The sequence below is a fragment of the Stegostoma tigrinum genome, chromosome 19 (assembly GCF_030684315.1).
Source record: "Stegostoma tigrinum isolate sSteTig4 chromosome 19, sSteTig4.hap1, whole genome shotgun sequence".
Classification (NCBI taxonomy): domain Eukaryota; kingdom Metazoa; phylum Chordata; class Chondrichthyes; order Orectolobiformes; family Stegostomatidae; genus Stegostoma; species Stegostoma tigrinum.
Window position 1 is genome coordinate 29,614,634 of NC_081372.1, and position 14,409 is coordinate 29,629,042.

Here is a 14,409-nt window from a genome sequence, read left to right on the forward strand (position 1 = left end):
AATGTATATGAAGTTTTTATGTCTTTTACTTTCAATGAATAGAGAATATTGCTAAAAAAAGACTAATCTTGTCAAAGCTTTTCATTTTGCTCTCATCGGTGCAATTCACATAAGTACAAACTAAAGGGAAAAATGTTTATATTGCTGGAGAGAAGTGTGTTGATTGGTGTACTCTGATTGTTTGAGTCAGTGCTCTGGAGAAAACACCAACAAATCATGATTGACAGTTAATTGCCAGGTTTTGTTTAAATATAAACCAGGCTGGTGTACTCTAATTGGTTAAGGCATTGCTCTGAGAAATTAACTCATGAGTACCTACCGTTTATTTTGTTGAGTTGAAGCAGGTATTGTATTTATACACGTTCTTACTGTCAGCAAAGAAAAGGGCCCTATATTTTTCAGGAAAGCCCATCATACTGTGAGCCTAACTGATGATCCTAAATTGACCATCAGCCTAATTCTTTACACACTCAGGACTGTCAAGCAAATGTTGTTCAATTGCAGAGTCACATCTAACATAAAAAAACTGCATTTCAAGTTTTGTAAGCACAGGTCACTTGGGATCCAGTCAGTACAAATTTACTTTTTTTCAGCAATGCTTAAGTTGTATACTCCCAACAACTATTTGAATAAAGGATATATTGTGGAACAAACTTGCAATTTATGTGCTCTGAGTGTTCTCAGCTCAATATAGCATGAACTTTGGTCTGCTATATTGTGCTGGTTTTCCAAGTGCAGTTCTCCTGAAAATAGTTAGATCGCATCAAAGATCATGACATTTTGAGTAGAAGTGCATTGAGTGTAAAATGAATTTCTGCTATCATTAAAACTGATTCAAAAATTCATTTGGGAAGTCAACCTCACACACAAATTGCTCATGCCCCAGTTCAAAATATTAAGATTGACAAGTTTTTGCTGATTTGCTTGTCAAACAGCTCAAAGGGGAGTCTCAAATTAGGCTTGTTTTATAATATTTCAGACACATTTAAAAAGTTTTCAAATATTGAAACATATTTAATTCACAAAGGAGCTAATACGTGTTCCCCATTGAAATTATTAAATACCTCAGCATAGATTTTTGAAGTTATTTCCAATGACTTAATATCAGATTATTTGCATGGTAGACTAAACACGTTTACTAAAGATGATTATTTTTCGGATAAACACATTTTCCATGGTGCTAATTAATCTGCACCAGGTTACCATTTTCAATACACCAAGGAATATTTCTTAATTGCTTTATTATCTTCACATTATCTGCTACTATGGTGTCTGATGCTTGTTTATGGAAGATTTTCAATTCAATAAAGTACAGCACAGGAACAGGCCCTTTGTTCCACCAAGTCTGCACTGATTCCTAATCCTTATTTAGATCTAGTACTTATTGCCATACATGGTTTCTATCCCTCTATTCACCTCCCATTCACATGTCTATCAAGATATGCCTTAAATGCTGCTAACGTGTCTGGTCATACAGGTCCACAGATCCTTGAAAGTGACAACGCAGGTGGATAAAGCATCCCAGGCACGCACCGCCCTCTGTGTGAAAAATTTCCCTCACATTTCTGCCTTAAACTTTCCCGTCTCACCATGAACCTGTGCTGTCTTTTAGTAGACTTTTCCGCCCTGACTGTCCACCCTATCTATTCCTCTCATAATTTTGTAGACTTCTATCAGGGTATCCCTCAGCTTCCAAATTTCCAGAGAAAATAATCTGACTTTATCTAACCTCTTCTCATAACTAAAACACTCTGAACTAGGCAACATCCTGGTAAACCTTCTCTGCACCCTCTCCAAAGTATCTACATTCTTCTTATAGTGTGTGTGATCAGAACTACACATAATATTCCAAATGTGGCCTAACTAAAGTTTTATGGCGCTTTAACATTTTGCCAACTTTTACTTTCGACGCCCTTGCCAATGAAGGCAAGCATGCTGTATGCCTTCTTGGTGACCGTATCCACCTCAATTGCCACTTTCAGGGATCTCTGGACCTGTATGCCCATAATACCTCTCTATGTTAATGTTCCTAAGGGTTCTGCTGTTTATTGTATAATTCAGACCTGAATTTGATCCTCCAAAATACATCACCTCACATATGTCTGGATTAAACTCTATCTGCCATTTCTCTACCCAAATCTGTAATCTATCAACATCCCACTTTAGCCTTTGACAATCCTCCTCACTATTTGCAACTCCACCAATTTAGGTGTCACCCACAAATTTACTAAACAGATCACCTACATTCTCCTCCAGATCATTTATATGTATTACAACAACAAAGGTCACAGTGCTGATCCTTGTGGAATATCAGCAGTTAGTGATCTCCATTCCAAAACGTACCCTACCATCTCCATTTGTGATTATATAAAGAGGTTTGGTAGATACTTGAACCATAACTTCACTTTAGGAAACCAGTGCAATTTAATCCAGGTTGCTGATTGTCCTCAAAGTGAGAAGCTCCGCCCATTCATGTTTTCCTGTCAGGACAGGCTTGATTCACATTGCATTAGAAAAGCACTATACTTTTATTCCAAATTCTTGCAGAAAACCGTAATGTAATTTAATATTGCTAACTTTATTCTTTCTATCCAGCATCTCACCAGTGTAAAGATCCAGTTCCGTCCCCTAGGCAATGAAGACATAAAGAAAGGGCATGAAGAGACTTGTTTTTTTTGTCAAATTCAAGAATAATGTTTTGCTTTCCTGTCTTTAATTAACATTTAACAAATTTGCTGTCAGATATTATTTCACAAGGCACAAATTCTTGGAATAATTAAAGATTCCATAAAAAGAGCAGAACTATTCGGACAAGTGTCATTTAGTGTTACTGTACACTAGTAAGATCTTCAACAATTACATTTGCCTTGATCTCTCTGCTTCAGTGCACAGTAATTGGTGGAATATTACTTAATTCTGCTGGAAATTTCAGTTAAAGTATCTTTCTGCCTCCTGATTGACAATGCAGGGAGTTTCTTTGTAACTGAAATGGGGAAAAAGAATTAGTATATTTTCTAACCATTATATACTTAAACTGCGGCTTCAATTTCTGAAACCTGTGCTAGCTTTGCTGCTCTTCATACTCAATAAAGAGCCAGTGATATTATATCTTTAACCATTTAGCAGATATCTTAGAAAGTGAATATTTACTTTTTTAAAGTATTAAAATGATGGATTTATTGAACACAAAAGGTTGATTGTCACGTTTCATAACACCAATTAATAGAGAACTACTTAAGCAATTATGTCCCCATAGTTTAGAAAAAGAGCAGTTTGGTGCCCTTGATAAAGACATCAAGGAGTAAAATTTTACAGTTATATCTTCAAAATTAATGAATCTGTAAATTAAAATATAACCCTCCTATGCAGCAACTAACTTACATTTTCATGAAACCCCTGGGACTTAAATTTTACACATTAATATGTTCTGGAATTAATTTTATCAAATTAATGGACACAATTAGCTGGAGTAAACTATTATTTTAATTCAATTGCAGAGAATTTTCACTTAGCTGGAAATTGAAATGAAAATTTATAGTCATGGAATAAATTGTTAATAATTTCCAGAAGTATGGACTGTTGCCTGCATATGCTGCCTTTAAGCAAGTACATCTGTTTGGATTTGATATGCTGTGCTATCTCTCTCCTAGCAGTTGTTTTGCATTGGTTGCCAGCTTACAAATTAGTTGATTTGCTGTAATGTCTGCTTCATATATTATAACGCGTCATACTATTTTAAATAAACTAACTCACCAATTTAATCAATCCCTGATGATCAATTGTTGATTAGAGCATTATCATTAACTTGATATTAACCTGCTGTCTTCACTGCGTAATATTGGCTGATCTGATATTAAAACAACAAATAGGAGCAGCAATTCAGGGAAAGCTCAGAGCAATTTTTATGGCAGGATGGCAGAGCTCTGTATTTTGGGGCTTATTGCTGGAGCAAAGAGGATTGTGGCATGCCAAATAATTTATCCTTTACCTTCTGATCTCAATATTACCCATAAAGAGTTAATATTGCTGTTTTGAAAAATTAGGCTAAAATTAGACTACTTAATGTTGTAAATCTTGAATTTAACCTTGACAAATGGGTTATGTTGCTATTAGCCATTAACTGTGAATTATAAAATCCACAATTTATAATGTGAAAATATTTGCATAACGTACTGATCAACGAGATTAAATAGAGGTTGTTGTCTTATTGTAGCAGCAAAGAAGTAGGATTAGATTTTCCCAGTGATGGCCTGTTGGCTTTCCATCTTATAGTCTTCAGGACATCTGAAGAAGGTTCACTGGACATGAAGCATTGGCCCTGTTTTCTCTCCACAGATGCTGCCAGGCCTGCTGAATTTCTCCAGAAATTTCTGTTTTTGTTTACTTAAGATCTCCAGCATCCGCAGTTCTTTGCTTTATTATCTCATAATCTTGAAGGCTAGTACTCACTAGCAGTTGGCCAGAGACAACTTGCTCAGGGCAGTTTGCCATCTCCCTGCCATTGTAATATTAAAAAGTACGCCAGCCTTCAGCCCCAAAGACAGTAGTTTCTTGGTAGTGGTGACAGGGAAGGTGGAATGATTTCACGGAGGTCAGAAGAGTTCAGACAATCCACTTCTAGCTATTCTAACATGGTGTACTTGTCTATTACATTTGTCTCCTGCCTAATTCAATGTGTGTTCCTGTGTTCAGGGAGAATGCAGCAGCCACACTGTTGGAAGGAATGGCATCATAAAATACTCCTCACCATTTCAGAGCACTTTTGTTCTGTTTTTTTCTTAGTGAGAAGCCTCTTCATCTCCCTTATAATTTGTAATCTGGGGAAGAATAATTTGTTTGACCTGTGATTAACAGTTGAGAAAAATAATTATTTAAGTTGTAGCTGATTAATTTAATTGCAGCTCCGAAACACTGTCAGAATTGCAGTGCAGCAAATAAAGTGAAATTACTGAAATAGAATTTAAAATTATTCTCAGATATAATCAATGCAAATAGAAAAGGAACACAAAACTAAAATTCACTACTGCAAACGTCGTATACAGAATTTCCAGCGCTAATTAATCAATATAGTCATGTTTAATAAATTGTTAGGGTATTGCCACTTTTTCTGCCCATGTACAAGTGTGTGTTCTCTTATTTCACTATAATACTAATGTTGAGATATTTATGTGGGCTCACAGTACTGACAGATAGCTTCATTGATTTTTTTCCACCCATAAAACTTTGTTGCATGCTAATTGAGTACAAGTGTGAACAGTTAATAGTGTAATGAGGCAGTAGAGCAAAGGGGTAAACAAACTATATGAGCAACGGGGTTTCTTCGTAACTGATAAGATTTCAGGATTGATGAAGAAAGCTAGAAAGAATGAAAAAGGAAATATAGAGTGAATTAGAATCAAAGTAGGTGCTGAAATAGAGGCAAAGAAAGATTGAATTATAACAAACGAAATGAAAATAAAGTGAAAAAATTTGACAACATTTCTAAAACATCTCACAGTAATTAACTACAAGCACAAATGAATTGAATAGTTCAAATTCTACTGGTTCTGGGCTAAAGATGTTGCATGACAATGCATTAACTACTCTCACCTCATTTAAAGAAAACAGTAGCTACACTCCATTTCATACTTCATTTCAGTAGCGAATTTAATGGATAATTAATATGAAAACCCAGCAAGTTCTTAGAAGTAACTGCAAGATAAGAGCAAGAAATGGTGTGTAAAGCGAACAGTGGAGAGACATTAAGTGACGAGTTTATTGCTTTGAATTTGCTGGCTGATTTGCATGTTAATAACAGTGTGCATTTTTAACGTGCTGTTATTCTTTCATCAAGATCTGGCCCCATTTCTCTCGAGTTTCAACATAGTATGGCTTATGATCTGAAGAAATTGCATAGAAATTACTGGCGTATATTTGCGTGATATAATAACTAGATTTGTTCCAAGTTTGATCCCAGGGTTCTGCTGTAACAGATGATCTGAAATGGGGCATGGCAATTGGCCACAGTATTTCTGTGTTTTCATTTGTGCTTGTCATACAGTGACAAGTATGACAGGCTGCATTTTTGTCGATAATGAGGGGGTCAGCTTTGGCATACTCCACAGCTGGATAGCCACCCTGTCAAGAATCATACAGGAAAGCTGGTCATTTGGGTAAAGCACTGGATGGTGAACATCACTCCCATTAGTTTCAAAATAAAGTCAGTTGCTTTGGAAGAAGAGGATGAACGTAGAAGAGCAACATTATACTTTGTATTAATGATTTCTACCATTATTTCTTACCTGATACTGATAATTCCATTTAAGTAAATATTTCCACTAAAATAATATAAATAGAAACTCGATACCATGTTTACTTTCACCAACATGTCCACTCATTCATTTATTTATCAATATTTGGACACCTTTATATCAGGTTTCATGTTTTATTATGCTCACAACACATGTATAAGTAGCATTATCTGCTAAATTTTAACAAGTTAAACAAAATAATAATTTAAAACGCTTTATGTTTCAGACAATATTGAATGACAATTGAAAGCATGTAACTAAAAATCACTATTAATAGTTCACTCTGAATATTTAAAAAGTGAATCCCTCTGTTAAATTTAGGAAGCAAATCACGAGCTCAGCATGATTTGACTGCAGTATCATTGCTGAGGCATTGAGTGTGCTTGTTATAAAAAGCTGTAGGACTTTTGTGCGACACAGCTGACAGCAGTAACACAGTTAATGATGCCATCTTTTGATTGACAGGCCTGTTTTAGTCTGTGTGGATTTTGTTGTGGGATTGCACTAGTTATCACTATTTGTTTTCAGACATTTTTGTAAAGTTTGCTATGTAAACTTAAACATTTACAGTATAACCATCTATGTAGTCCGTGCATTCAATTACAATAGTATCAAACATATTCAAACTTGATAACCAAATGATCTTGAAATGGCATGAGGTTCTTTAAATGAATATTAATAATGCCAGCAGCTGATTAACATTCTGAGGAATCAGTTTATGTACGTGTTATTAATCCTTTCAGATATGTTGTGATTCAAATAATATAGTTCATAGCCATATCATGGACTCAGAACTAAATTCTATGTCTGTGATTTGGGACATATTAATAAAAAGATTTGTGTAAAATTAGTAAATAAATCTCACTCATTAAGCATAAATAAAGCAACATTTTTAACATACACCCACAATAAACGGTTGGTAACAGTTCTGACATTAACTTCACAATTGTGGACTTTAGTTTACACAAGAGACTAATGTTTTGGAGGCACAACTTTTCCAGCAAATTTGTCTTGCTTTATGGATTGAACATACTGACAATCGGTATGTGCTTAGGAAGTTGAATGCTACAAATAAATAGGTGACATATTTGCTGTTGTTCTGGTAAAGGGGCATATGTGGAGTAAGGGCAGATTGGATTATCAATATAACTCATACTGATTGTAACCAGTGTTGTTCATCATTTTAATTACAATAATTCAAAATATCGTGTTTAATATATGAGCGTTATGTTTGTTTTTATACAGGAGAGCGACCTCCTGACATTCAATATTTCTGTGCACCATTCCTGGTGGAGTGAACACGGTCCAGGCTGTGTTAGAAGAGAGATGCCAGCTGCCTATGTGAAAAGTTTGGATGGCCATTCCTATATCTCTGTGATGGGTTGCATTATTGATTACCAATATATCGAGGTTATTCACAGCTCTTCTCAAATATTGTTGGCAGTAAGTATGGCATTTGATGACTGCAACACACTTGGGTATTCACACATTGCATTTTGCTGCTAAGTAATGTGGTAAAATCTCTTTGATCCACTGAGCAATATGAAAAAAATGTTTTCCATGCAGTCAGAACTTTACCAAATTATAGACAAATATGAAGAATTCTTTATATTTTTCAAGTTATCTGTGACTATTCGGTCATACTCCACATATGGGGTGGCACAGTGGTTAGCACTGCTACCTCACAGAACCAGGGACCGGGGTTTGATTCTAGTTTTGGGCATCTGTCTGTGTGGAGTTTGCATGTTCCTCCTATTTTTGCTGGGTGCTCTGGTTTCGTCCCAAAGTCCAAAGATTTGCAGATTAGGTGGATTGGCCAAGCTAAATTGCCCTGTGGTGTCTAGGGATGTGCAAGCTAGGTAGATTGATCACGGTAAAAGCAGGGTAAGTCTGTGTGGGATGCTGTTTCAAGGGTTGGTGCAGACTCGATGGACTGAGTAGCCTCTATCTGCACTGGAGGAACTCATGAGGTGCAGATAGAATAAAGTGCGCTGTACAACTATAATGACTCATTACAGCATTCTGTTATAATTATGTTATTTATAAACATTCTAAACCATAAAACATTTATAGCAATAATGATAATTTCTTGCATCCAGTTTAGTGTCTTCTATCTTGTTGTGTCGGATTCTTAATTAAATAAATATGTAATCATAACTCTGCTCTCTAAATAGTTTCTTGCAGCAGTATGATAAGCAAGAAATAGATTATTTTCTATTTAGTTAGTGCCATCCCTGACAGTTTGAAAAGTGAATGTTTAATTACCAGCTATGCTAGTTTACGCAACCATCTATCTTCCTGTTAAAACATTTCTACTTAATAAGAGAACAATAGTTAAAATTTTAGAAGATTACTGTCTCAGAAAAAAATTGCAAATGGATTCATTTTCCTTTGCAGCCTTCACAAAATTACTGTGAATATATATGTAGCTATACACAATTATTTAATCCCTTATTACAACATACATTTGTATTTAGAGCCCCAATACAAATACCTTATAAATCTTGACTGAATGGGAGTTGTTAATCAAACTGTGAACTGACAACCACTCCATTGTGATAATGATAGATTGTGAAATCTGTCACACAGCACAAATCCAAAGCTGGAACGGTGTGAGCTTCAAAGTAGGCACAAGGTGAGTGAGTGCTAAGACTCCAGATGAGTAGCTGTCAGATGTACCCTGACAGCATCTCTGAGTTGGGGAATTTTCCCTGCAGGAAAAGTGTTCTGGCCACAGCATTCCAGTGATAGCTATTGATGCGCTCTAAAGTACAGCAAAGAAATGTGAAATGGTACTGTAAGTGGATCAGAGGTTACTGTGAGGGTATGGTGAGACTGCTGTGTGTTGGGGGCCAAGGGTCCTCGACGAGGGGTACGTGTGTTTCAAGCCCATGGACAGTTCCCTGAGACATTTGTGCCTGATGCCCATGATTGCGGTCCAGAGGAGCAGGTGGTGGGTTGGAATCATCAGATATCCATTCTGATTTTCATGCCAGGAGCTGTCATCATTTAGTTTCTATCCAGTAGGTGGTAGAATGAGAAACTGCATATTAATAGGATAAGATTATTTAAAAATAGGCTTCTTGACAAACTCAGTCAATGCATGGTTAGAAAATTGGGACTCTTTGATCTTAACATCTGGATGCTTCTGCTTGGCCATCTCATATGATTTTCCAAACCTTCTTGCCAAAGCCACGTCATTCTGAGGCTGGGAAGATTTTGCCCCCATGCGTCTGACTTTAATTCTTTCCCTGTAACAATTGAATACCTTAATAATGAACGCAGGATTTTCCAAAATGTGGCCTAATTCATCGCTGAATACCACTGAAAATCAATCACTGATCCCATTGCTGGTTGTGAGATTTTGCTTCATACAAATACACGATGAAGCTAGACTTAGTCCAATAGCAAATTTGAGAACATTATTCCAATTTATGATGATAGTAGATGATTACTGTTCAGAAACGTGAGTTAAGAATTAACTTAAAATCTACTATCATTGAAATATTGATGTTTTCATTAATTTTGATTCAAATGTACAGCAATGGAAATTAAATTAGCTACTCCTGAAAGTGGGGGTGGCTCAAGATATATGACTAACCAAGGCTCATTCACTGTGTTCCAAGCATTATGCTCACTTAGATTCTACATGAGTGCAGTCTGTAACCAGTATTATCCAGTGCTGTTCACTGGCTTAATATTGTGGTTGGCTAGTGGTACTTAAGGGTACTCTTCATCTGTTAAAAATAAGCTATTTGTCACTGTAAAAAGTGGTGTATGTCTTTTGTGAACTGAATCTGGGCTGTAATGTATGGAAAGATGGTTGAACATTTGAAAGAATACACAACAAGATTTTATGAAAAAGCACTAGAGGGTTCGGTACATGTGTTGAGAATAAGAGAGAATTTAGGTATCAGCCAAAGGGCATACATCTTGGAATGTATGCTCAGAATAGATGGGAAGAAGTAGCAAGAGAGGTCAATCTAACGGGAGTAGCCCCACTAGCAAGAACGCAGTGCAGGGAAGAGTTTACTATCTTGTCAAGGTGATTGGGTTCAAACTTTAAATGGCATGGCTTACCAACTGTAGGTAATTGTAATAATCTATCTGTCTGCTCTCCAATAATCACCAGAAACGCTGAGCCACTGCCCTGGACGATTGCCATCGGCTTCATGATGCACGAATCTGTTGTCGTGTGTTTGAGTGACAACATTACTGTTTTCACCTTTGCTGCTTCAGCAGATCAACCCAAGTGCTACAGTCCAGGCCAAGGTGATATATTCTGAAGTCATGGTTGAGATTAGCTTTCAAAATTGCCTGTATTTAAAGATGGAAAGTCATCCATCTCGCATGCTCAACCACTGAAGTAACAACTTCTACGAACACTCAATATTGTGGGCGGCTAGAGGTAGTTAAAGGCAATCTTCACCTCTTAAAAGTAAGATATTTGTTGCTGTAAAAACGGTGTATGTCTCTCTGAATCTGTGCTGTAATGCATGGTTAAGCATGTGAGAGGACACGCACTCCAAATACGCAGAAGAGTCATTGAGGAAGTGTACAAGTTTGTTTAGTTTGGCCAGTTGAAAGACAAATCTCTCACAGCTGCCTGGCAGCTGTGAATAGCTGAATAGCTTTCAGGGCCAGGAGCTCTTGTGGTGCAGTATAGTGTCCTTACCTCTGAGCTGTGTGATCCGGGTTCAAATCCTACCTGCTCCAGAGAGGTGTAATGATATCTCTGAACAGAGGTTGATTAGGCAAATATCGGCAAATCACAATACTGTGAAACAACCCCAGAAAAATAAGGTAGAATTCAGGTCCATCTGTAGCCCTCACCTTTGATGGACTGTAATGCCATTAATGGGATTTGCACCTAAATTAATTAATTGGAAAACATGGGTGATTTACTGGTGGTGGTTTGTAGATGTAAAAATGCCACAGGTGATTTGGTGATGCAATGAACCATTGAGTTGTGGTAAGGAATTCTGGAATCTAAAATAAGAAGAATAAAATAGGATTCAGGAGTCAAGAAAGGGTTCTTGTGGCATACTACTCTTACGAAGTTGGTGTTCAAGTCCTACCTGCTCTGGAGGTGTGTCATAATATCTCTGAAGAATTTGATTAAAATGATCTAGAATTGATGATTTGCATTATGACTCAAGCAATATATATTTGAAAGCTCAGATTATTCTTCATTTTTTAAAAAATTACATGACTTCAAAGAACCAGTAGTTGTAGAATTGCCAACACCATGATTCCTCCAGTGGAAATCATACAAGGATTGTACTGTCACAAAGAACCACCATCGATAGTGTGTAATAGATTCATTGTACCTTCCAATCTAGCAGAGGGCTGATCCCATTTCCATCCAACTTGATGTGCTTCACGTTGCATTTGGTTAAATTCCATGATTCAGGAAGGAATACGATCAAATATTATTTGTTTACAATAAGATTTAGATAATTTACAACACCATAATACCTTGAATATATATATCATTCTTCACAATCAGGAAAAGATATGGGAACAATAATACCTATTATTCAACTTAACTTTAAAAGCATACCACTCCAAATTGAAAATTTGATTTTGAATATTAATTTTGTGTTAACATACTGGAGTTTAATATTATAGATTCATTTTATTAACATTGTGGAAAATGAGTCTTTTTGCCTTTGATCACAGTTATGGGCAAACGTTTCCAAATAACGAATGTGTAGCATTTTTCTTTCCATATCCTTATGACTATGCAAATAGTTTTTAGGTTTGCATGATCCTCTTTTAACAACAGTTCTTTGACAATATATTGGATTGTATTCAAGTCATTTTCAAGGACCAGTATTTTATACCAAAAACATAAGAATCATTTTTAAAGCTTGATGCTAGGTCATAACAAAGCAGAATATAAAGCAGGAATACTTCATTAAGCTGCTCATGCCTGTTCTGCCATTTAATTAGATTGTGACTGATCTGTATTATAAGTCCGTTTGTTCATCTTGATTTCTATTTCACATTACCTTTATCAAACAAAAACCTAACAATCATTTTCAATTAACCTGGCTCTGACCTGTGTGGGAAAGTTCCAGACTTTCACAAACTTCTGTTTGACAAATACTTCCTGAATCACTTCGCTGTAAATTTAAGGTTTTGACCCCAGTTATGGAAACATTAACCAAAGGAAATAATTTACCTCCATCTATCTTTTCATATCCTATTATTATACTGAGTATGTAGCCAACAATCTGGCCATTCAGCCCAAGCCAAAGTTTATGCTTTATTTGAGCTTCTCCCATCTTTCCTCTTCTAAATATATCATTATAAACATTTAATCCCTCATCCCTTGTTTGTAAAGCTTCCCCTTAAATGCACCAATGCCTTCAGCCGCTCTGTAAGATAGCAAGTACCACATTTTTACAGCCTTTTGTGTAAACACACTTCTTCTGAATTCCTCAATAATGTCTTGATGTCTATCTTACATTGATGGCCTCCAGTCCTGTGCTTCTCCACAAGAGGAAACTTCCTGCATTGACTATCAAAATATTTTAGAATTTTAAAGACTTTTATAAAGGTGTAGAATAGAATATCAAATAGAATATTCTTTTATTGTCACATGTACTCCATTGTAAGAGCACAGTGAAAAACTTTTACAGTGTCCGCCTTCTAATGGCGACATCTCAGTTCAAAGTACCTAGGGTCAGTTGTTGAATACAGCAGAGGATTAAAAGTAGTTGCAATACTTACAGTTGAAAAATAAATTAAAAATAGATCATCATTAAAGGATTGACATTGCAGTGAGTTAGGAAATTTCAAATAGACATTACAGTGTCGTGGCTCACGGCCTCCACATGTTGCCTGACCATCCGCACCAGACCCCAGTCCAGTAGCCATCCCCATGCCGCTCCAAGCCCCAGACCACTCCATACCAGCAATCAGCTTTGCCGTGGTAAGTGCCAGGACTGTCTCCTCCCCTGTGCCAATTTCTGTCTGGGACTCACTGCCTTCATGTTGCTCTGGGGCTGCTTCCCCATGCTGTTCTGGGGCTTGCAGCTCATGCACTGTACCAATTATCACTGCTCACACTGTTCCAAGACTCACAGCCCACGCTCGTCACTAGGTCTCGCCGGTCATGGTGTTCTGGGACTTGCAACCCACATGCTGTTCCAGGGCTCGCTGCTGCAGCGGACTTGCTGCTGGCACCTGCCACTGCTCAAGTATTCACTTCCAGTGCTCAGTGGAGAGAAGAAGAAAAAAAGAAGAAAAAAAATGAAAAGAAAGAGAAAGGACAAATAGAGCTTGGACTCCAGCAGGATGTCCTGCTCTGCCACCATCTTGAATTCAAGAGACTTCATCCATGATTAAGACACTGTTAAATATCCCTTCATCTTCTTAAACATGTTTAACCATTTTAGGGGAAATAGCGGTGTGGTGATAATGTCAATAGACAGATACCTAGGCTACTTTTCTGAATAGTGTGGGTTCGAATCCTGCCATAGTAGCTGTTGGAATTTGAATTCTGATTTAATTCATCTGGATTAAAAAGATGATTTCAAAAATAGTGACCGTGCCAACTGTCAATAACTTTTGTGAAACCCATCACCAATATCCTGTAGTGAAGGAAATCTGCTGTTCTTACCTCCCGAGGCCTTACAGTGAATCCAGGCCCACAATAATGTGGTTGGTTCCTAACCACCAACTGCAATTGCCTAGCAAGCCATTCAGGATCAAGGGTAGTTAAGGATGGGCAACAAATGTGGTTTTGTCAGCGATGCCCACCTCTCATTAAAGAATCAAGAAAAAGAATACTTAAATTAAATTAGAGATAACGCAGTCTGGAGCTGCGGGACCACAGCAGGCCAGGCAGCTACAGAGGAGGATGAAAGTTGACGTTTCTGGTCAGACCCTTCTTCAGAAAATACCTTTATATCTTCTGTATTTCAAGGAATACAAAAGCTTATTTAACTTTATGAAGTTAAATTAATCTTAACTTTATAAGCCCAGGTATCATTCTGGTGAACCTGCGTTATGCGCTTTCCAAGGCTAAAATATCCTTCCTAAACCAAACATAATACTCCAGAGGCACTGTAAACAGAACTTGCGATTGCAGCAAAACCTCCACCCTATT

At 36.9% G+C, this 14,409-nt stretch overlaps 1 protein-coding gene across 5 annotated transcripts in view; it reads left to right on the forward strand.

The window, feature by feature from the left end:
* LOC125461628 (sodium/potassium-transporting ATPase subunit beta-1-interacting protein 3-like) overlaps positions 1 to 14,409 on the forward strand; it is a 193,583-nt gene that overhangs the window by 124,494 nt on the left and 54,680 nt on the right. For all 5 annotated transcript variants that reach the window (XM_048550569.2, XM_048550568.2, XM_048550565.2 and 2 more), the window contains one exon: positions 7,536 to 7,733. In XM_048550569.2, coding sequence (XP_048406526.1) covers positions 7,536 to 7,733 — 198 coding nt within the window. The remainder of the gene's footprint in view (positions 1 to 7,535; positions 7,734 to 14,409) is intronic.